This window comes from Littorina saxatilis, linkage group LG13 (genome assembly GCF_037325665.1).
Source record: "Littorina saxatilis isolate snail1 linkage group LG13, US_GU_Lsax_2.0, whole genome shotgun sequence".
In the NCBI taxonomy this organism is placed as follows: domain Eukaryota; kingdom Metazoa; phylum Mollusca; class Gastropoda; order Littorinimorpha; family Littorinidae; genus Littorina; species Littorina saxatilis.
In genome coordinates, this window is record NC_090257.1 from 18,267,659 (window position 1) to 18,291,552 (window position 23,894).

Sequence of the window (23,894 nt, forward strand, 5' to 3'; positions counted from 1 at the left end):
GTCCGGGAGATTGGGCCACGTCGGTGGATCTCACCGACGCATATTTCCATGTGCTCATGCATGTTCAAGACAGGAAATGGCTGCGCTTTCTGTGGGGCGAGAAAGTGTTTCAATTTCGGGCACTCCCCTTCGGGCTTTCCCTGGCCCCCTGGATCTTCACGCTGGTCGTTCGCCAGCTTTGCTCCCTTGTCAGACAAGAGGGGGTACGCCTACGGGCGTATTTAGACGATTGGTTGAATCTGCATCAGGACCAGTACATGTGCAGAACTCAGACTGCGAGGGTTCTCGACCTGGCGGCTCAGCTGGGCTTTACAGTCAATCTAGGGAAGTCAGAGTTAGAACCATCCCAACGCTTCACTTACCTGGGCATGGATTTCGATACGGTGGAGTGGTTAGTCCGTCCCTCTCAAAAGAGGGTGGACAAGCTTCAGAACTTGGTTCGCTCGTTGAAAGGAAAGAGTGTGTCCACGGCCCGGGAGTTGTCCTCCCTACTGGGGCAGATGGAATCGATGGCTCCCCTTGTGCCTCTAGGCAGGGTCCACAAGAGGCCGTTTCAGGCGGCTTTGAGGAGGCAGTGGGACCAAGCCTCTCAGGGCTGGAATGTTCGCATAGGACTGGGGAGTTGGTTCAACAACACTACAAGTGTTTGGCTGCTCCCCTGGGTCTCTCAGGGTGTTCCGATCGTTCCTCCGGCGCCGGAGAACATTCTTGTTACAGATGCATCCATGACAGGCTGGGGTGCTCATCTGGCCGATCAGACAGCCTCAGGTCTGTGGGATCTCTCCCTAGCTCCACAGCACATAAACGTGCTGGAGCTGGAGGCTGTGTCTCTGGGTTTACAGGCTTTCCTGCCGCTTCTGGGGGGCAGTCATGTTCAAGTCCACACGGACAATACGACTGTGGCCGCTTACATAAATCGGCAGGGGGGCACACGCTCGCAGAAGCTGTCGGAGAGCGCTTGCCGTCTGTTGGTTTGGTGCAGCTCGCACAACATACTTCTCTCAGCCAAGTACCTGAAGGGCACGCTCAATGTTTTGGCGGATGCCCTCAGTCGGGGGGACAAGGTTCTGCACTCAGAATGGACCCTCTCCCACCAGGCGTTGGACCGCCTTTGGGTTCAAGTAGACAAGCCTTGCATAGATCTGTTTGCAACGAGATTCTCCACCAGGCTTCCCCTTTTCGTCTCACCGTTCCCGGACCCTCTGGCGTGGGCGGTGAACGCGTTGGATCTGGATTGGTCAAATCTGCAGGCGTATGCTTTTCCTCCGTTTTGCCTGCTAGGGAAGGTAGTAAGAAAAGTGGATCTGGAAAAGCCAGCGCTGGTGCTGGTTGCTCCTCTTTGGCCCAGCCAGCACTGGTATCCGGACCTTCTGCGGCTGGCAGTGCGCCCACCCATTCCTCTAGGCGTTCGAAGGGGCGACCTGTTACAGCCCAGGTCAGGGGTCCCGCACGAGAATCCGCAAGCGTTGCAGCTTCACGGCTGGATTCTGTCAGAATCGCTCTGCGTCGTGCCGGGGCCTCGGCCACAACTTTGAAACTGGTACAGAAAGCACACAGAGACTCAACTAGCTCCGTTTACTCTTCTCATTGGGCTGCATGGGCCAAGTGGTGCTCTGAGAATAAGGTTCAACATCTTTCCCCAAGGTCCATGGAGGTAGCCAACCACCTCTCTTGGTTGGCTAGTAGGGGGGTCTCTCCTTCTTCACTGCGAGTTAGAAGGTCTGCGATTTCTTCCACTCTTAGACAGCTCGGTCGCAAGATCAATCTTGACGGTGTCATTTCAAGCGTGCTTAAGGGAGCTGCCCTTGACGCAGCTCTCTCAAGATCACAGCTCCCTGCCTGGGATCTGTTTGTGGTTCTCCGTTTCCTTGCATCGGAGGACTTTGAGCCTCTCCGGTTGGCTAGTTTACCTAATTTGACGAGAAAAACTCTGTTTTTGGTCTTGCTGGCCACGGCTAGGAGGGGTAGCGAGGTGCACGCACTTTCTGGTCTCGCTAAAGATATTTCCCTGGAGAGGGATGGCTCCTACTCTTTGAGATTTACGTCTAATTTTCTCGCTAAAAATCAAAAGCCCGGTCAGGCTTCGCCTTGCATTCGTATTCCACCCTTGAGCGATATACTCGCTCCTGGAGACCCCGATCTGTCAAATTGTCCTGTCAGGGCGTTAAGCAGCTACCTGTCTAGGTCTTCGCCGATTCGCTCGGAAACTCAGAAATTATTGTTTATATCCCTCAACACTGTGCGAGCGAAGGATATCTCGAAGGTCACCTTGACTAAATGGGTTTCACTGACCATTAAGCAAGCGTATGGATGGTGGCAACGCCAGTCTGGCGAGGTCAGGGCGGTGCTTCCTCTTACGTCAGCCAGGACGCACGAAGCGAGGGCTTGGGCGTCTTCTGTGGCCGTGCTTCGCTCAGGGCGCCTATCAGAGGTCCTGGCGGCGGCTTATTGGAAATCTGAGGACGTGTTCATCAATTTTTATTTGAGAGACATTGCTGCAAGGCGGCAAGATGGCAGTGCGGCTTTGCCGGCTCTCGTGGCTGCAGGGCAGGTCCTGCGGTCTTAAGTTGGTAAGTACCCTCCTCCTATAGTAGCAATCTGCTATATGTGAGTTGGGTAAGATATGTAATTTAATTAAAAATTTTAATAATAAATTTTCATTTGATTAATATACTTACCCAACTCACATCGTTTATTCCCTCCCGCCTCCCCGCTGTGGGGGGTATGGGGGTCTAAAAAAGTAGTGAGTTGGGCTTCGTGTAGAATGACAAGATGGCGGCATATGCGCGCGCATATGGAAGGCAGCCTCCCTTACGGGCTGACTTGGATACCCTTACGGGTCTCGGTCACTCTTTTTTAGAGGCGTCTTCCTTGTTGCTAAGGGGACGCGTACAGCGATATCAGCACTGAACTATGGGTTAATTGCTATATGTGAGTTGGGTAAGTATATTAATCAAATGAAAATTTATTATTAAAATTTTTAATTAATGGTGTGACGGACGCGTGTGAAGCATGCTTTAATCATGGATGTTCATATGCTGTGTGGAGTACGCTCATTTTTCTGAAAATACACCAAGTTTGTTTGAGAATACTCTAAGTGCAAAACAGGGGTTCCCAGGTCTGGATCTGCATATGGATTATCTAGTGGGCGATATTGGCCTTTCTGGGAGGCCTTGGATGAAAAGGAGCCTGTAGCCTAGTGGTTATGTATCATTCTTTCATGTTTCTAGTGCGTATTTCTGTCCTAGTCGGACCAGAGAGATTGCAAGAGTTGTAAGTTTCAGACAGATTACGGTGTAAAATATTACTTGTATTTGCTGTTTGCAGGGTAAAGACGTGGAGGATGGAGACAAGTTCCAGTTCAATGACGAATTCAAACACAAACTCTACAGAATCAAGATCAATCAGATCCAGATGAAAGAAACGGTGTGTTTACTTTACTTTGTCAAATTTGCCAAGTGTATTTGGAATTGGGCTAATTAACCATCAGAATCTGTTCCAGAAAACTTTCCAAAATATAGCTCCTTAGCAAGTACACCTTTCAGTTTTATGTAAACAATATTCTGCTCTGTCTTTCTATATTGTAAATGGCAATTACCTAGGAAGCAGTACCTTTCGCTTGTTTATGTAGTAAATGTGATTGTAAAGCAATGTGTGGTTTGGTGTTCACAGCAAGAGGAGAACACGTCAACGACGGAGCGAGTGTTCCACGACCGTCAGTACCAGGTGGACGCTGCCATCGTGCGCATCATGAAGATGAGGAAAACACTCACACACAACCTCCTCATCTCCGAGCTCTACAACCAGCTGAAGTTCCCTGTCAAGGTAAGGGCTATGTGTGTGTGTGTGTGGGGGTGGGGGGGGGGGGGGTGATTAGAGAGTATGATGAGTGGAGAGGGCAGATTTCAATGATGAGAAATACCCTCACACAAAACCTACTCTTCTCCAAGATCTACATTTATGGCAAAACATGTGAATGTCATTGTCATTGTGTTCCTGGCACCATTCCTCACAATTCTATGTTTGTGTGTTGCAGCCGGCTGACCTGAAGAAAAGGATAGAGTCCCTCATCGACCGTGAATACATGGAACGCGACAAGGACAACCCCAACACCTATCACTACGTCGCTTGAACACACTCCTCCCCCACCCCCACCTCCCCGCTCCCGTTACTCCCCCTGTTTCACCCGTCTTCAACTCCACCGGAATTCAAAGGTTGCCAGTGCAGAAGAAAAGCCTTATCTTCTGCTTGGATGAAGAGGAACATGCTGCTTGTTTTGCAGACGCTTCATTATCCTCTAATCTCTCTTTTTCTTCTTCTTTTTCTTTTCTTTTTTTTAAAATTATTTAGCCTGTCTTTTGTCTACCACCTTACCTACACCATTGAAACACACTGTGTTAAGACTTGAGATGCTGCTGTTCTTTGCCAAGCGCTGTCACACATGATTCATTTTGTTTTCATCTGATATCCGGCTGGGCTAGAGTGGATGACACATCTTTCTGGCATTGAATATCACCGCCTTATGATGTGTTTTCACAAGCATGTAAAGGGACACAAGCAAGGGAGCTCCTCTATTCTTCCTGTTGACGCGTATTGTCAGAAAGTTGTGGCCCTTTGCAGGTTGAACAGCCCATATGCAGACCTGCCTACCTTTACGATTTGGGCGTAATTTACTACGATTTTTATTCCAAACTACGCCACTACGCTTTCCGCGATGGAAATACGATTTTTTTTAAAAACGAAAGTACAATTTTTCGCATTTCGTCCCGATATAAATCCGATCCGTATTTTTGCTCTCGCCGAGCTTTGTCGGATGAGACATTGGAGAGTCTGCTCCTCCTGAAATCAAGATCAGGAACCTTCGGCACCAGGCAGTACAGCCAAGCAGAACTTGGCAGATTTAAGTCATGCTATTACAAGTCTTTGAAAAAGCCCTCTACCTCCAAATAAACTCTATGCTCATTCAGCAAACTCTTGATTAGACTAATGGTGGAGAACTGGTTATGTGCGAGGCTGATTTCTTGAGATCTGGATCTGGATCTTTTACGTTGCAGGAACCACTGTTGGTCATCTTCGTGTGACCACATGACATATTTTGCTTTCGTCATCCTAGATCTTTTCAATCAGTGTAGTTTCCCGTTGCTGTGTTCTGTCGTTTTGATTGACTTCACAATTTGAGAAAATCAATGACATTTTATTTTTGCGAAGCAACTGAATATGAACAGAAAGTGTGCAGAAGAATGTTTGTGTCCTGCAAGACTTTATGAACAACTATTTCTCCGTTGGGAGAAAAATGAGGATGTCTACAGGCAAGGTAGTGTCATATTCTTTATTTGGGTTCTCCTTTCATTGTTTAGTCACACCCACCGATGGCCGTTACTTTTGACAACGAAAAACTACTCTTTCTACCACCAGATTACTCTTTTTGGCTGGGCTCATTACTCCTTGTAATTTTGGGGGTAGGCAGGTCTGCATATGACGTGGATTTAGCAAGAATTGTTTTCAAGACAGTTGAAAAACGGCAATGTTTCTCAGAAGGAAATCCTCAGTCATTTGAATAGCACACTCACCGTTCGGTACAATAAACGCAGTCATGATGTCTGTTACATATCCCAGCATGCCAGGACTTGTTCTTCTTCTTTCTTCTTCTTCGTCGTTCGCTCAGACAGTTGTCTGTCATGTGAGCGTAGATGCGTTGTGCTGCCGTTACGCGCCTGACAAGTCAGGCCCAGCACATCCGACTTCAGCTTGTTTTTATATCAGAGTGTTCGCTCTCCTAGATTGATTGCTTTACCGGGCTGCCGAGTTCAATCTACCCGTTTTCTGGATGGCCGTCGCATCTTCCGCATCCATGCTGACGCCCTGAGCTGTCCAGTCTGCTGTTGTATTCGCCTTCGGTGCCAGGTTGTGGGCATATCTGTCCTGTTGCCACCTCTGCCGGATGTGTTCCCCTAGCAAGTTGGATGTGACATGGGGGTGACATGGGGGTTTCAGCTAATGGGTCCAACCCCCCAGGTTTGTCTTCAGAGTTTTCCTTCTCCTAGGAATGCTGCCTACCTTGGCTAACGAGTCGTTCCTACCCAGCGCTTGTGGAAGCAGCAGTAACATGGGGTATCCTCGTCCGCCCAGCCAGCCGTTGGGAGCAAGCTCCTCGTCCGCCTGTCTGACCGTTGGGATGGGTGACTAGACGTCCTCTTCCGCCTTCGCTGCCGTTGGGAGTTCACTCTCCTCTTCCGCCAGTTCCGCCGTTGGGATGTCTAGTCTTGGTATTTCACCCATACCTGGGGATTTGTTTCATGGGCACCAGGGCGTATCCACACACGGGTGGGCCTGCGTACCGCACGTACGGAGAAAATCTCCTCCGCGCCCTTGCATTTTAGCCTGGGAGCATAGGGCTCCCAGTTTCCACCCAACGCCACGTGGAGGCAATGCATAGGACTTGTTGGTGAGAGGCTAACCGGCAGAAGAGACCTACGCGGATGGCTGCTCTCTTTTCGACCGGTGCTGCATGGGACTTGTTCTTGAAATGGACACTAGAAGTCTGTACGGAGAGTTATCTCAAGCGAGACACCACGTGTCTACAGCAGCAACGGTCCATTCATGCTTATGTTTCTTAATCTGTTTACGGCCTTGTGATGTCAGTGCAAAACATTAAAAACAATCACTTTGCTTTTATGCCTTTAATCGGCGCAGACCCAGACATTTTTGTGTCTGCAAGAAAGCTGCATCTCAGCTGGGAACCGAGAGAGGTGGTGCAACTGTCTGTCAGGTGGAGTGCACTTTCTCTTTCACCATGGGCTTGCTTGTCAATATTTGTATTTATTTTTTATTTTTTGTTGTTGCCACAAAGCTGTATCTCATATCAATGAAAAAGGGATGCTGCTGCTTGGTATAGTGCATTTCTAAAGCTGCAGGACACCCTGTTTTTGTTTTGCAGTAAAACAAGAGTAAAATTTGCACGGGGAAATAAAGTGTATCAACTCTCCTGAGCTCCTGTGAAAGCTGCTACGTGTCAAAGACAAAATTGTCTCGGAAGCAGAAGTTTGTTGTTGATTTGCAAGCCAAATTCTGTCTCTGAAAATTGAAGTTGCACATGCAAGTGTAATGTTTGACATCTCTTCAAGCAGACACAAAGCCTTAAATGCATGCAAGAAGCATACACCGATTGTGCAGCACACTAAATGTGGGTTGCAAGGAACACGCAGTAGAACACCCAGTAGAACACGCAGTAGAACATCCAGTAGAACACCCAGGGCCAGAAGAACACCCAGTAGAAAACTGAACAGAGAACTACTGTGCTCAGTCAAAAACACTTTCCCTGCTTTGTCAAAATCTTACTGCATCTCTTTTTATTTTATTTAAAAAATAAAATTTGCTACACAAAGATAAATGTAAACAAAAGTTAATAGTTTTGAGACAAATGCCCAAGGAACAATATGCACTTTTTGGAAATGCGCCATATCAGACTCAGTTCATTTTCCTGGCTTTGATGAAGACTTTTGCATCCTTAATGTCCACTTGACTTCTTGCAGAGTTGCTAGAAGGGATCGTTTGTGTGGATGAAAAGTACAGTCACGTTTCTCGACACAAATAAATGAGCGTGCAAAATTCAGGAAATATGCGTTTTTGTGTTTGCTGTTACTGGGGAGAGATTGTTTCCCCTGAGATGATGCAAGTTGTTTGTATAATGGCGAAAAAACTGACAATTGCCAGTTTTTGTCAGTGAACTGAATGTTGACAGCTGTATTTTCTGGACATGATTTTATTGTTGCTTGTGAAATTCCACTGCTTTTGTTGCAAAGATGTTTAACATCATGGCTGACATAATAAGACTTTGCTGTTTCGTTATTTATGTTGAGTTAAAATAAAAAAATAAAATAAGACAAACTGACACAGCTGTGTAGCAAGGCTGATAGCATTGAGAGAGCGGCAAACAACACAAATTTAAAATATTGTGAGTGGTGTCTTTTTGTTTTTGTTTTTTGTGTAAAATTTTTATGTGGTCATCCCCAAAAACACAGTCGTGGTGAAGTAGAATTGTGCAAACACTCTGTGATAAAAACCTTGACAGGGTGTGTATGACTGAACATGAACATGTCAGGAGCATTGAAGTTTGAATTTACAAAAAGAGGCATGCGTATTATATTCTGCGATACCTCTTCAGGAAACAAACAATTTCTTGAACAAGCAAATATTTTATTTATTTGTTGGAATACAGTGGAGAACCCCCCTTTTAAGACCTCAAAATGATGTCTAGCACCCCCTGCGGGTTAGGGGGAAGAATTTACCCGATGCTCCCCAGCATGTCGTAAGAGGCGACTAACGGATTCTGTTTCTCCTTTTACCCTTGTTAAGTGTTTCTTGTATAGAATATAGTCAATGTTTGTAAAGATTTTTAGTCAAGCAGTATGTAAGAAATGTTAAGTCCTTTGTACTGGAAACTTGCATTCTCCCAGTAAGGTCATATATTGTACTACGTTGCAAACCCCTGGAGCAAATTTTTGATTAGTGCTTTTGTGAACAAGAAACAATTGACAAGTGGCTCTATCCCATCTTCCCCCTTTCCCCGTCGCGATATAACCTTCGTGGTTGAAAATGACGTTAAACACCAAATAAAGAAAGAAAGAAAAAGGAGGGAGTCTTAAATGGGCTGTGGTAAATTGACACAGGTTATGAACAGAAACCTGAGAAAACAAGGTCTTAAAGGGGAGAGTGTCTTCACTCAGGGGTCCTGAAAAAGGAGGGGGGTGGGAGGGGAGGGGGGTAGGGTCCACCGTAATACATTACGAATGGTGAGTCATATAAGCATTTGCTTTTCTTGCTGATGGATTTACTACTACATAAGGAACAGGCGTTGTTCTGACCCCTGTAAGGTCAGGACTTGTTATCAAAAGTGTCAGTGGTTTGTACTGAAGGTTCTGTGTAAGGTCAATTTTTGTGCCCTGGCAACACAACTACGAAGCTCCAATTTAAACCATACGCAACACAGAAGAACATGGCTAAAACTTTATTCAACGAATTGAATACATTTACGTATACATTACAAAGAATATGAATCGCTCTCATTCTGTCCGCCATTTGCTCGACTACACAAGACGCTCACTCACACAGTCTAACAAACCACACATAAATAACAACATAAGGTTACTTAGATTCTGAAGTTAGATATAAAGTGTTCACGCCCGCAAGCACTGTCCAATTTTAATTTTCAAATCATCTGATGACCTCATAGTGAGCAAGCAGCAGTTGGGTTTTGAGGCACTGACTGCGGTGAAAATATATGGCTGTTTCAAGTTTTCAGTTGTAGCTGAGTATGTCGGATAATGATTTTGTGTGTGTTTTGTATAGAATAGCATCGCGATCCACTCAGAATGGTTTGAGTGCGTCTTTCATCAATGTTCTTTGTTCATTTTCCAGGTTACTTGTTTGTTTTTTCCACACGTGTATTTTCAATCGGCATCATGTTGCTTTGTCATCATTTAAATGAGTAGAATAGTGTTCCAGTTTTATGCAAGATGCTGGAACAATTCATTGCCCGGTTGGAGGTCGGCATATTCAGAGAGCTGTGTTGGTTATGAGCCTCCATTAAGTGCAAAATATATTCATTCAGATAAGATATTTTAAGATTTATTTATGTGCGACTTGCAAATGATTATGGCCAATGCGCATGTAAGAAATGCTTGCATTACGTTTGAAAACAGAGTAGCTGTTGGTGAGATTGTTTTTGTATATTTGGTTCTTTTTTTATTCTCCCTCCGCTTTATTCTTAAAGCCTGATGTTAATTAACGAAGTCTACTTCACAAAGCTTGCTGCACAAAGCTTTGGCAATACATTTTTGGTCAAAAGACTTCACGGAGTCAACTTTTGGCTCAAGAGAAGAATTCCAGAAATAACTCTTGTCGGGATTTTTTGGGGCGTGGAATAGTTGTTTTCCCTTACATTTCCACATAGACACTGAGGTGAGCTACACTAGACATAGCAGGATTGCCTCAGTGTTTCTATAAAAACAAGGGAAAGCCTCTCTTCCACACCCCATAAAAACTTGAGTTATTTTCGGAATTTGTCTATTAAGGACAGCCTTTAAAGGTATATTGTACCCCCCGCGGGTTAGGGGGAAGAATTTACCCGATGTTCCCCAGCATGTCGTAAGAGGCGACTAACGGATTCTGTTTCTCCTTTTACTCTTGTTAAGTGTTTCTTGTGTAGAATATAGTCATTTTTTGCAAAGATTTTAGTCAAGCAATATGTAAGAAATGTTAAGTCCTTTGTACTGGAAACTTGCATTCTCCCAGTAAGGTAATATATTGTACTACGTTGCAAGTCCCTGGAGCAAATTTTTGATTAGTGCTTTTGTGAACAAGAAACAATTGACAAGTGGCTCTATCCCATCTCCCCCCTTCCCCCGTCGCGATAAAACCTTCGTGGTTCAAAACGACGTTAAACACCAAATAAAGAAAGAAAAGAAAGAAAGGTATATTGTAATTCAATCAAGTTTGCGTTTTAATGAAACAGATCCTGTGATTGGTCAGAATGCCCCAACTCATTAAAAATTACCGGTCATTAATTGTCGATAACCACTCGCTAAAAAATCCATTAACAACCTGCTGGCGAGGCGCATTGATACTGCTTCAACTAGTCTCGGTTAGCTTTGAGGGTCATTTTACAAGTAGGAAATATGAAGGCCAACGAAATACCAAGACCATAAGGTATGCGAAGTGATGACGTCGAATACGTGACGTAAGTTGATGCATGAATTCTTCCGGACTACGTCAGTCAATTCCAAAGATCGCTTTTGTGATGAAAGAATTTGTTTTAGAGTTTGCTGTCCAGAAACCCGTCAAAAAAGAAGGGGAAATGTGTGTGAAAGAAAGCAAAACAGGAGCAGAGTTGAATACAGAGACATATTTCTTGGGACTTGACCCTTGCAAGTAGGTGGACTGAAAGTAGTGTGTGAACAGAACAGAACCAATTCTGTCTGTTTACAACCGCATGAAAGCAGGAAAGAGATCGTCGTCAGATTGAATTACAATAACATTAACATGCTTCCATTTGAAACTTCTCGGTCTTCATCGTGGATTGACGCCCTCCCAAAGTCTAATTGAAGCCCTCCGTCGCTTCGTTCCGTCGGGCTTCAATTAGCTTTTGTCGGGCGTCAATCCCCGATGAAGACCTCGAAGTTTCAAATGGAAGCATGTTAATGTGTAATTGTTCCTTGTGTAAGCGATGGTGTTTACCACTACAGATCTGTCAAGGCTTCTAAACGGGATAAGATCATCCTTCAACTCAAACATGCCAAAAATCAACGACATGTTTGAAGACGGCATCATTCGTCTCGCTGTCCGGGCTGACAATATAACGAGTGTGACCGACAAGAAGAAGAAGAAGAAGGGCATGTTTGCTTTATGTACAGAGTGAGAATTTTGGAGAAAATACCATTTTGTAGCTGAATTCTGTGTCGGTGTGCTAAATTAATTCAGCAACAAAATCCCACTCTGCACAAAATGCAGTTACATGACTTTATTGATTGTTGGTATGTGTCCAAGTCAAAGGATTCCCCTCTCCCCCCTTCCCTCCGTCGCGATATAACCTTGAATGGTTGAAAACGACGTTAAACACCAAATAAAGAAAGAAAGAAAGTCAAAGGATGCTGCTATTCCATGGAAAAGCCTGGACACACGGGAAAGGATGGTAACGTTAAGACTTGCCCCAAGGCCTTGCTGGGAGAGAGTTGCAACACAGAGAAGAAAGTGAATAGAGGCAATTCGATACGTGATACGGATTACAGCAGTCTTCTTTCTTTACACCGTGTGCAGTCATTAAGAAAAGATGACCCAATGTGTGGCTTACTTTTCTGGCTAATCAATAACATTGAAGTATTAGTTTCAAATGTGTTTGCTTTTGGGTTAGAACCGCTCTGTTCCCCTTTTGTTTTCTTTCTCTCCTTTTCCTGATTTTGTTTCGTTTTCTGATCCGACGTTTTTGCTCACACACTGTCATGTGTGGGATGTGTTATATAAATGTATATTTTAACTGTATATATAGTTTCTGGTGACAAATGCTTGTACATACAACAAGGTTAGGAAAGCACTGGTGTGTGTTTGTGTGTGTTGGGTACGTACATTTCAGAAAGTTTTTTGTGACTAAGTGAGTTTCAAGGGAGTCGCAATTTCTAATGTCAACTTCAGTGTGTGGTAGCTATGGTGACAGGAGGTGTGTGTGTGCGCGTGCACGTGTGTGTGATTTGTGCATGCAGACTTCCATGTGGGCATAAGAGGGTACTGTGTACCTGCGAGTGTGTTCTTTTGTGTGTGTGTTGGAGTGTGTGTGTGTGTGTGTGTGTGTGTGTGTGTGAGAGAGATGGAGAGAAGAAAATCCTTATGTCTTTTAAAGTGAATTTCCTTGTCTTCTGCGTTGAAACACACTGTCTTCTTTACAAATCTAGTTAGAGGTGTGCGCCAATCGTTTACATGAAAATTAATCTCATAGAACAGAACAGCAAAGTGTCTCCTTTCAACGACAAAATGAGATGACATTGCAGAGGGTACACCCTGTACTTTTATTAGTTACGAACAGACTTTGGAGATATTTCATCCTATTTTTTGTAGTCAAAATATTGTACAGTACTGAATGCAATGTTTTGTGAAAAGGATTTGTTACATTTGAACACAATTTTTCACTAGACTCATTGGAAACCAGTTTATAATTTTGACGAAGAAATTGTTTTGTTTACGTTGCATTTGTCCATGTATTTTCAGTAAACAAATACTTCTGAATTTTGTGGTTGACGATATACAGGAAATGTTTTCATTTGATTTTTTTATATTAAGGCACAGATAGGAACATACGGTGTGGTTTCTTCTTTGTTTTTCAGGCATGCGCCAAAAAACATGTAACCTACCCCATCTTTGTTTTGATGATTTTTCAATGTTCTAAATGAGACCTGCATATGAGTGATAAACGTTTCAAAACAGAATTGGATTTTGACAGAGATCTGAAGTTTGAAGGTAAGAGTAGTGTTTGTGATGCAGGGTGAAAATTTTGCACTGGGTGACAGAAGAAATGTTTGTCGACAGTCTGATTTGAGTTGAGGGAACAGTGTTGAGTGCAAAGTGAGCTAATGTAAATTTAATCATTTTGTGTACAGCGTACATGTACTTCAAAGTGTAGTTTGTTCATGAACATGCACCTGACTGAAATAAAGTTTGACTTTGTGAATTTCTTGTTAGTGTGTGTGTGTGTGTGTGAGCGAGAGATAAGAGTGCAAACATGTGTACTGTCGAAAATTGTGTGTGCTTGAAGAATTCTTTGGAAATAACATTCAGAAATCCTCATGCTTTCATTTATGCCTCCTCCCCTCACCTCCCCACACCTCCAGCACACGTCCTGTCAACTTCCAAGTAGTTGCTAAAGTATACTCCTTTCATATTTGTGTACAGGTAAATTGTCATCTTAATGTGCACCTGCTGAGATTTTGCTTTGTGCATGTCAGTGTACGAAAATACACACACATACACACACAAAACACACACACATACATAAGATTCCAAGATCATTTCATATTCTTGTGAAGTACATGCATGTACATGAAACTTGCCAACTTGCCAAATGCTAAATAAATTTATGACACAAAGAATATTTGCTTCACTATCCACTCTGACTTCACACAAATGCTCTAAAAAGGCTGCCCAATTTTAACATTGCCTGAAACAAACATCAATATATGAACAATCATATGCCTCTGACTAACTTACGGGAATTCATAAACGATTCTTTTAAAGTCTCCCCCTCTTTTCCGTAAGAAATTGAAAAGAACTAAATTACGTTTTAAAACATATGATCTAATGAAAATCGCAAAAATGGCGTCATAGTTTAAGAAATAAATATATATGTATGAAATAAATAACATATCAAAATCAATGACAAAATAAACAATAAAGTATCCAGTTCAGTTTTCATTTTCTTTCTATCCTATCAACTTTTTTTTAATCAATGCTGCATTTCATAAATTATATCTGTGCATGAAAGGTTACTTACCTATGTGCATGGAATTCTATATACTAAATCACACACACTCATTTTGATATTGCTGTATTAATATGCTTACCTGGTGATGCTTACAATAAATGCAACTGAACACAAACTCTGTTAAACCACTATTAACACATTGTAAACACTATCAACACATTATTTTAGATAATTACGTATACGACTATGTACTAACTACAGAAAATCACTCACACAAACCTTTTTCGCTAACAAAATGTCATTTCTACTTATTGATACATGAATCCATTAATTGTTAGACACACAAAGTGTTCATGTGCAGTTAGTCTTCCTGGGAAGACATATTACTACACACAAAAATGACATTAACTGTTATCACCCCACAACGGGTATCATTCTGTCTCATGAACAGAAAAGAGCTGCTGGGAGAGACCATCAAATTGTCCAATAGACGACGTTAAGAAATAACTGTTGGGTTTGTACGAGTTGTGAAAAAATGAATAGTCTAACTTTTATTGAGTCAAACTTTCCCACGTGACATTATTGGCCAGTCACTGGCAAGGGGTGTGTCCAAAACACATGGAAAAGGAGCACACTTGAAAAGATTGCCTCACTAAAAGCAAGGGTATTCACTTTATCACAACTCATACAAACCCGACTGTCATTTCTGGAGTTCGTCTTTTTCTCGGAAAAGCGACAGTTTTCCCATGAAAAAAGAAAAAAGAAACTTCCTTGAAGAAAATAATGGAAGAGCAATCATTCCAGGTTCACTTCGACAGTGTTGTAGTTGCTAGGAGAGGTCCTCAAATTGCCTAATAATACATTTTGTTTCCAACTAGGTGGCCCCTGAACCCCGGCCAGTTTCCCCATTGTGTTTCCCAGATATCAGCTCTTCTCTGGCACAGTAAGAATTTAAGGCAATGCAATATTCCACCTACAGTAGAACCCCCCTTTTAAGTCCTCAAAAAATCTGAGAAAATCAGGTCTTAAAATGGAGGTAAATTTACACAGGATATGAACAGAAAATCCGAAACAACAAGGTCTTAATAAGAGGGAGGAAGTCTTAAATTGGGGGGGTCTTAAACGGGGGTTCCACTGTACAGGAATGCAGAAACGAACATCTAATCCCCTTTCAGTGGAAAAGGTTTCTCTCTTAGGCTTGGGACTTCTCACAGGGTTAGGGTGGGCCTGTTGCAAGATGAGCATCATTTGACTCTTACCCTGAGTGCTATTTTAATACAAGTCCTCAATCACATGATTTTTAATACACTGCTTCTTGTAATAATGAGCACACAAAGATGCATGCAAGTTTGTATTTTTATTTCCAAGCCCATAGAAAACAGTACAGTGAAACCCCCATGTTAAGACTTTCTCAGAGGTTCTGTTCATAACCTCTGTAAATTAACCCCCATTTTAAGAATCTCTCCTTTATAATTAAGACCTGGTTTTCTCAGATTTTTGGAGGTCTTAAAATGCGGGTTCCACCGTACCGCAGCTGTACACTTCATACAGCTATACGTTATTGCTGCCACATACATAAATGACAAGGATAGGCAAGAAGCTGCTAATGAGAAACATGTCAAATGAATTCAAAACTTTCAGTTCCACAACAGAACATGCAAAACAAAGAACACATAAACCAACAACAGAGCACCTAGCTACATGATGTATACCATATAGGATTCAGGAAACCAACAACAGAGCACCTAGCTACATGATGTATACCATATAGGATTCAGGAAACCAACAACAGAGCACCTAGCTACATGATGTATACCATATAGGATTCAGGAAACCAACAACAGAGCACCGAGCTACATGATGTATACCATATAGGATTCAGGAAATCAACAACAGAGCACCTAGCTACATGATGTATACCATATAGGATTCAGGAAACCAACAACAGAGGACCTAGCGACATGATGTATACCATATAGGATTCAGGAAATCAACAACAGAGCACCTAGCTACATGATGTATACCATATAGGATTCAGGAAACCAACAACAGAGCACCTAGCTACATGATGTATACCATATAGGATTCAGGAAACCAACAACAGAGCACCTAGCTACATGATGTATACCATATAGGATTCAGGAAACCAACAACAGAGCACCTAGCTACATGATGTATACCATATAGGATTCAGGAAATGAAAAACAATTCAAATCAAACCACCTTGCAGGTAAATGAAACTGATGATGTGGAATGTTGCTGTGCTCCAATAAGTTAAGTTTTGTTAAAACATGACTTGGGGAAACCCTGACAGATTTCTTTTCTTTGTTTGGTGTTTAACGTCGTTTTCAACCGTTCAAGGTTATATCGCGATGGTGAAAGGGGGGAGATGGGATAGAGCCACTTGTCAATTGTTTCTTGTTCACAAAAGCACTAATCAAAAAATTGCTCCAGGGGCTTGCAACGTAGTACAATGTATTACCTTACTGGGAGAATGCAAGTTTCCAGTACAAAGGACTTAACATTTCTTACATACTGCTTGACTAAAATCTTTACAAACATTGACTATATTCTATACAAGAAACACTTAACAAGGGTAAAAGGAGAAACAGAATCCGTTAGTCGCCTCTTACGACATGCTGGGGAGCATCGGGTAAATTCTTCCCCCTAACCCGCGGGGAGTACCCTGACAGATTATTATTTACATGTGAGTATGATTAATCAATGGCAATGTTAACAATGTTTTTTGTACTAATGAGGCCAATTTTGTGATATTAATGATTCATTTGGCAATAGCCTTACAATCATAGAAGTGCAAGCTCTATTAGCTTGAGAGGGAGTATTTTCATTTGTGCTCTACGCGACATTGGACTGGGTGGCCGAGTGGTAACGCACTTGCGCTCGGAAGCGAGAGGTTGCGTGTTCAGGCCTGGGTCAGGCCGCAATTTTCTCCCCCCTTTCCTAACCTAGGTGGTGGGTTCAAGTGCTAGTCTTTCAGATGAGACGAAAAACCGAGGTCCCTTCGTGTACACTACATTGGGGTGTGCACGTTAAAGATCCCACGATTGACAAAAGGGTCTTTCCTGGCAAAATTGTATAGGCATAGATAAAAATGTCCATCAAATACCCGTGGGACTTGGAATAAAGTAAAAAAAAATTCCATCTCACACGGCATTAAGTCTCAGGAAGCATGAATACACGCATGCAGGAAAAAAAAAATGGGTAGCGCCGTATACTGTATGGCAGCTCGCTTTCCCCGGGGAGAAAGCAGCCCAAATTTCCATGAGGGTAGCCTCACTGGACTGTAAATCTTATCCAATCCAATCCAATCCAATTGTGTTTGAAGAAAACAAAAGGTAAATACAGGTACGGAAATCAACTCTTTGTTTTCTCTTTTCATAAAGCATGAAGTCGACAACAGCACAATCTAACCAACTCATGAGAAGATTATAAGCCCACCATTTCTATGCCATTTCTCAGAAGAAGGAAAAAAATATGTTCATATATGCTTCCAAAACAGAATTTGCTGACTAAATGATTTATTTGCATTCCAACTCAATATACAGATTACAAGCGACTACGAAAGCGGTAACAGTGTGCTCATATCATATTCAGTACATGTATTAAGTGTGTCCAAACAATTTTATAATTTTGCTCTAGCTGACACCAATTTCCCTTAAGAACTAGTATTATGCGCACACTACATTTGCTAAGCAAATCCTCACTTGCTTTGTTCTTTCTCCAAAGAGTTCCATGCTGAAGCTAGTATAATGGCTAACAGCTACTTGTGTAAATCAGCTGAAAATCTAAACTGGCACAAATCTATTGGTCACTCACAACATTCAAAACAGAAATCACAGTAGTACTACATTATAATACTGTCGAACTATTTTTGAAAATGCTCATTTCAATGTTTATCCGTCCTGCACCCAATCGCAGAATAACATCTGTCAAACAAATCTGATTTTCTCTTATGCAAATGCTGACACACATGTTGTGCTCTCTGCCACATAATCACAAGATGCAAGTCAGTTGCAAACACTTTTGTGGCATTGCGTGTCTTCTGAGAATGCTCAAGGCATCTTCAAAACCAATGTCTCTTTGGGGTGCTCAGTCCACCTCTGAAACTATTCTCTTTTTGGAATGCTCAGTCCGCCTCAGAAACTATTGTCTTTTTGGAATGCGAATGGGAAACAGTCTCAGTGCATTTATCTTTTGCCAGTAGCGCGTGTGGATTCTAGACGCTGTTGCATATCCTCAATGCGAATGTCTTTTAAGTGCAGGAGATGCTCCAGCCTCTTTATCTTGGCCTGCAAGATCTGAATTGTTTCATTTTTTGCCAAAATCTCCTGCTCCTTCTCTTCAAGCAGAATAAGCGGAACAGTATCATCCATTACTGCTTTGGAAGGATTGAATTTCTGCCCTCCGCCAACACCCATGTTGTTTCGGGTGACCACAGCTTTGGCATCTTTTCGCGGGGAATGTCTCTGGTCAGCTTCAGGACGTTCGTTCTCATACCCTTTCGAGGCATCCATGTGCTGTTGCTCCCACAAGCTTCTGTCGATGCGAGATCGAAGCATGAAGAGGACGCGCTCGATCACCCCAGGTTTTGCATTTGAGATATTGCGAACGATGTCCTCTGAGAGCTCGAAACGGTAATTCTTAAAGACCTTTCTGTTGAGGAGCATCCAGTTCTGCATCTTCTGGGGCGTGGCGTTGGCGGGGCTGTAGTTGTGCACATCAACCAACTTGGGATGAAAATGTTTCACCACTTCTGCTACCAGCACACCGTCTGTAAAGTAGTTTGATAATTTTAAGTAAATACATCATAATTAAATGCATAAAATGATTGAAAGTTAATTTCATACATTTTATGTATATTCCTCCCATGTGTCAGTGTATATGCACTGCCTGAGACACACAGAGAGCTATGATGTGTGTGTGTGTGTGAGAGAGAGAGAGAGAGAGAGAGAGAGAGAGAGAGAGAGAGAGAGAGAGAGAGAGAGAGAGAGAGAGAGAGAATTTGTGTGTGCGTCTTTGAGCTCCTGTATGTGTCTCTATGTACGTGTCTGTGTTCGAGTTCGGGTGTGCGTATGCATGTATATCTCTGGGCGTATGTGTGTGATTGTGTATGTGTGTGCATGCGCGTGTCGATCTGTATGCATACATTATATTTCATAAATCATATGTCCGTATATTTGTCTCCATGCATAAACGTCATGTGTGTGTGCGCAAGCGCATTCATAAATATGCGTGTTCGTCTGTATGTTTGCTTGGGTGCATGCACCCCCACGTGTATTTCATAAGACAGACATGAGACTTACCTGAAAAATCTCGAGCTATATTTCGCTTTGGCCTTGTCAGCGGTATTCCATCGATCCAAGTGTAGAGCTCTTCCAGCTCCTGTTCTCCCATCTGTTCCAAATCGTCTGCATTCCTAATGAGAGACATAGTGAAGAAATCTTCCAGACGACAGCAGATCCGCGATCCAAAGAAGCAACGATGTAGAGAATGGTAGCTCTTTTTGCGGGAAGCTTCACACTTGTTTACGTTGTTGTCCTCGAAACGATTTCCCACAACCCCCTTCCCATTTCCGGTATTCTGTGTGTGTCGCCGATAGCCCATGGGGTACCGCATTGCCGTTTCTCAGTAGCCGCGCGGGCCTCTAAATATGCCTTTGTTGGGAGTGGCACAATAAACTCTTTTTTCCTGTTCAAGGTCTGTGTGTCGTTTCATAAGCCTTTCTTTGGTCAGCAAATTATTGCTATTTTGTTTTGATGTTTTAAACAAATAAATGCACAGGTTTTGTGTGGTGTGTGTTCGTGGAGTTTATAATTAAAAACAAGTTTTATCTGTTTAAATAGTCAGGATTTTTTTTTTAACAATGGCATAATAGATAATTCTGACAACTATCAGCTAAACCTTAACAGAGCCACAAGACAACTTCCAACCCAGCTCCAGTCAAGCGTCCCTCTATTTTCAGCTCTTTACAACTCAGGGTTGAGCATCTACTTGAAGCTATTTTCAAAACAAAACAAAAATCCTCTCTCCCATATTTTAATTTAGAATCCACAACATTGCCAACAAATGATCTCCCTCTCTCTCCTTTTTATATTTAGTCAAGTTTTGACTAAATATTTTAACGTAGAGGGGGGAATCGAGACGAGGGTCGTGGTGTATGTGTGTGTGTGTGTGTGTGTGTGTGTGTCTGTCTGTCTGTGTGTGTGTGTAGAGCGATTCAGACTAAACTACTGGACCGATCTTTATGAAATTTTACATGAGAGTTCCTGGGTATGAAATCCCCGAACGTTTTTTTCATTTTTTTGATAAATGTCTTTGATGACGTCATATCTGGCTTTTCGTGAAAGTTGAGGCGGCACTGTCACGTCCTCATTTTTCAACCAAATTGGTTGAAATTTTGGTCAAGTAATCTTCGACGAAGCCCGGGGTTCGGTATTGCATTTCAGCTTGGTGGCTTAAAAATTAATTAATGACTTTGGTCATTAAAAATCTGAAAATTGTAAAAAAAAATAAAAATTTATAAAACGATCCAAATTTACGTTTATCTTATTTTCCGTCATTTGCTGATTCCAAAAACATATAAATATGTTATATTCGGACTAAAAACAAGCTCTGATAATTAAATATATAAAAATTATTATCAAAATTCAATTGTCGAAATCAATTTAAAAACACTTTCATCTTATTCCTTGTCGGTTCCTGATTCAAAAAACATATAGATATGATATGTTTGGATTAAAAACACGCTCAGAAAGTTAAAACAAAGAGAGGTACAGAAAAGCGTGCTATCCTTCTTAGCGCAACTACTACCCCGCTCTTCTTGTCAATTTCACTGCCTTTGCCATGAGCGGTGGACTGACGATGCTACGAGTATACGGTCTTGCTGAAAAATTACATTGCGTTCACTTTCATTCTGTGAGTTCCACAGCTACTTGACTAAATATTGTATTTTCGCCTTACGCGACTTGTTTGTGTGTGTGGTGGGGTTGTTTTGTTAACTGTTTTATTTGTGCCGAAACATGATTCCAGTATTTAAATTATAGAGAAGTATTTTTTCTGCTGTAAAGCATTCATTACTGTGGTTACGTGTACATGTGTAATCTTTGTGCACAATCTTGTCACATGTTATCTTAATTCAGACTTGTTCAGATAATTGTTCTTTTTGTGTTTAATCACAGGATGAATTGTTTTGTTGTTTTGTTACTGTATGTGGGTATCTTCAGTCCATACACTTAAGAAACAAACGGGCCTGTTTAGCAGCAATATAAAAACAAATCTAAGCTTTAGGAGAGAGAGAGAGAGAGAGAGAGAGAGAGAGAGAGAGAGAGAGAGAGAGAGAGAGAGAGAAGGAGAGGGGGGAGAGACAGAGACAGAGATAGAGAGAAACATTATCATGACAGGGTTGCTAAGCCACACATAGTGTGCAAACACACACATTCACACACATTATCACACCATTTCCCCAAACATAAATTTTATTACAACAAAAACATCACTTTATAATTAACACAAGCTATTGAGAAGAAGAAAAAATTCCCATGAAATAAAGACACTCCATTCTATCTCATGGCAACACATGTCGCATGTTAGTGTACATAGCTCTGTTGTTTTTCTTGTCGATAGTGGTTCCTTCCTTTTTCTTCTTTCTATGGGTTCTGGTGTTTTTTTCTGCGAAAACATTCTGGTGTGAATGCTTCTCTCCTAACTGTCAAGTTGCCTGCCAGAGCGGAGATGTCCATATTTCACAGGTAAGAAGATGACTCCAATGTTTCTACTTAGATGGCGGGTCAGGTATGCTCTCCAAGCCCTGAAATGAAACCCCCCGAAAACATAAATAAATATACAGTGCTTTACAAATTACAAACAGAAAATTACAGACACAAAAAAATGAAGCATGGAGGCCCATTGCAATAAGAAAACAATTCATTTAAAATAATATATATTATAATAATAAATTTAATTACAAAACACAGATGCCTGACATAAAAAAAAGTGCATAAATCGATTGAACACTGAATTTTCCTTCTGACGTCAGAGCCCGACTAAAACTCATATTTAGGCGGCTGGCCAAGACTAGATAACAAGTCGCGTAAGGCGAAAATACAATATTTAGTCAAGTAGCTGCCATTTTTCAGCAAGACCGTATACTCGTAGCATCGTCAGTCCACCGCTCATGGCAAAGGCAGTGAAATTGACAAGAAGAGCGGGGTAGTAGTTGCGCTAAGAAGGATAGGGGCACGCTTTTCTGTACCTCTCTTTGTTTTAACTTTCTGAGCGTGTTTTTAATCCAAACATATCATATCTATATGTTTTTGGAATCAGGAACCGACAAGGAATAAGATGAAAGTGTTTTTAAATTGATTTGGACAATTTAATTTTGATAATAATTTTTATATATTTAATTTTCAGAGCTTGTTTTTAATCCGAATATAACATATTTATATGTTTTTGGAATCAGCAAATGATGGAGAATAAGATAAACGTAAATTTGGATCGTTTTATAAATTTTTATTTTTTTTTTACAATTTTCAGATTTTTAATGACCAAAGTCATTAATTAATTTTTAAGCCACCAAGCTGAAATGCAATACCGAACCCCGGGCTTCGTCGAAGATTACTTGACCAAAATTTCAACCAATTTGGTTGAAAAATGAGGGCGTGACAGTGCCGCCTCAACTTTCACGAAAAGCCGGATATGACGTCATCAAAGACATTTATAAAAAAAATGAAAAAAAACGTTCGGGGATATCATACCCAGGAACTCTCATGTCAAATTTCATAAAGATCGGTCCAGTAGTTTGGTCTGAATCGCTCTACACGCACGCACACACATACACCACGACCCTCGTTTCGATTCCCCCTCGATGTTAAAATATTTAGTCAAAACTTGACTAAATATAAAAAGGAGCTTAGAGCATGTTTGTGTGCGTTCAATCGTAAAAAAAATACAAATAAATCTGAACTAAAAATGGTTTTGTTGTTTTTTCTGACCAAAACATGACATTTTACACTGATCTCGGCAGTCATCGTTCACCTCGAATGCCTCAGGGAACAATCGCTGTCTGGACCTGTGTAAAATGTTCTAAAATGGTCAAAAATACGAATAAGTATATAGTAGTAATAATATAAATGATGAAATATGTTACCTTGGGTTTATATTCACTGCCAGTGATGCGCCAGTCCCTTCGGTACATGTCGTAGTCTTCAAAGTGAGCAGCGTTCCAGTCCCTTGCACAGTGCTGGAAACGCAAACACAAATCAATATTTTAAACTCCCAGTCACTCACTCATTTCACTGAAACTTAGTTATTACTCACTAGTTTTTATTGTTTTCCAGATGCTTGTCTCGCATGCACAACGTGTTTCCAGGTACATCAGGTGTATTTGGTCTCAACCCACAACAACCATATGCATGTGCAGGGTTTGATTTACTAAAATGCCATGCAACATTGTTCATACAACTTGAAAATGACTCATCAGAATTACCCGAATTCCCTCCATTGAGTCAAAAGACACAATGGTACGTACAAAATCCTGATTCACCCTTTGACTCGCCAAAGGAAATTCTTGTGGATAATTGTCAAGTTTATGAGGGAATGTTGTCTCTGAGACACACACACACACAACTTGGTGACACAATACAGTGGCAAATTGTAAGCTCATGTGGCACTAGATTGCTACATTTAACTTTTTTGGAATCGAACCCATGCTGATAGCAACAACTGGTTTTGAAGCCAGCGCCGCTACCGACTGAGCTATTTCCCTACCCATGGGAGGGGGATCCCCACTAGTCTACCTTGCGCTTCATGCCTTCAGCTATGTCCCATCAGAATTTGCTTGAGCTGGTCAAATGACCCATAGTCTTTTTCTCCCATTCTGAACTGTGTGTGTGTTTCGCTGACATTGGCG

The 23,894-nt window shown here is 41.8% G+C and overlaps 2 protein-coding genes across 2 annotated transcripts in view; one reads left to right on the forward strand and one right to left on the reverse strand.

Moving 5' to 3' along the window:
- The window catches only part of LOC138983789 (cullin-4A-like), a 39,319-nt gene extending 26,103 nt beyond the window's left edge, over window positions 1-13,216 (forward strand). The window contains exons 19-21 of the mRNA XM_070357116.1: window positions 3,328-3,426; window positions 3,673-3,825; window positions 4,037-13,216. Of these exons, the coding sequence (XP_070213217.1) occupies window positions 3,328-3,426; window positions 3,673-3,825; window positions 4,037-4,132 (348 nt within the window). The 3' untranslated portion in view covers window positions 4,133-13,216. The remainder of the gene's footprint in view (window positions 1-3,327; window positions 3,427-3,672; window positions 3,826-4,036) is intronic.
- Window positions 13,217-13,537: 321 nt separating this feature from the next.
- LOC138983797 (sperm flagellar protein 1-like) lies at window positions 13,538-19,618 on the reverse strand. The gene is made up of 2 exons (XM_070357127.1): window positions 19,291-19,618; window positions 13,538-18,758 (listed from the first exon to the last, which is right to left on the reverse strand). The coding sequence occupies exons 1-2, from the start codon at window positions 19,601-19,603 to the stop codon at window positions 18,175-18,177; spliced, it is 897 nt and encodes a 298-aa protein (XP_070213228.1). The 5' UTR covers window positions 19,604-19,618; the 3' UTR covers window positions 13,538-18,174.
- Window positions 19,619-23,894: the final 4,276 nt, after the last annotated feature.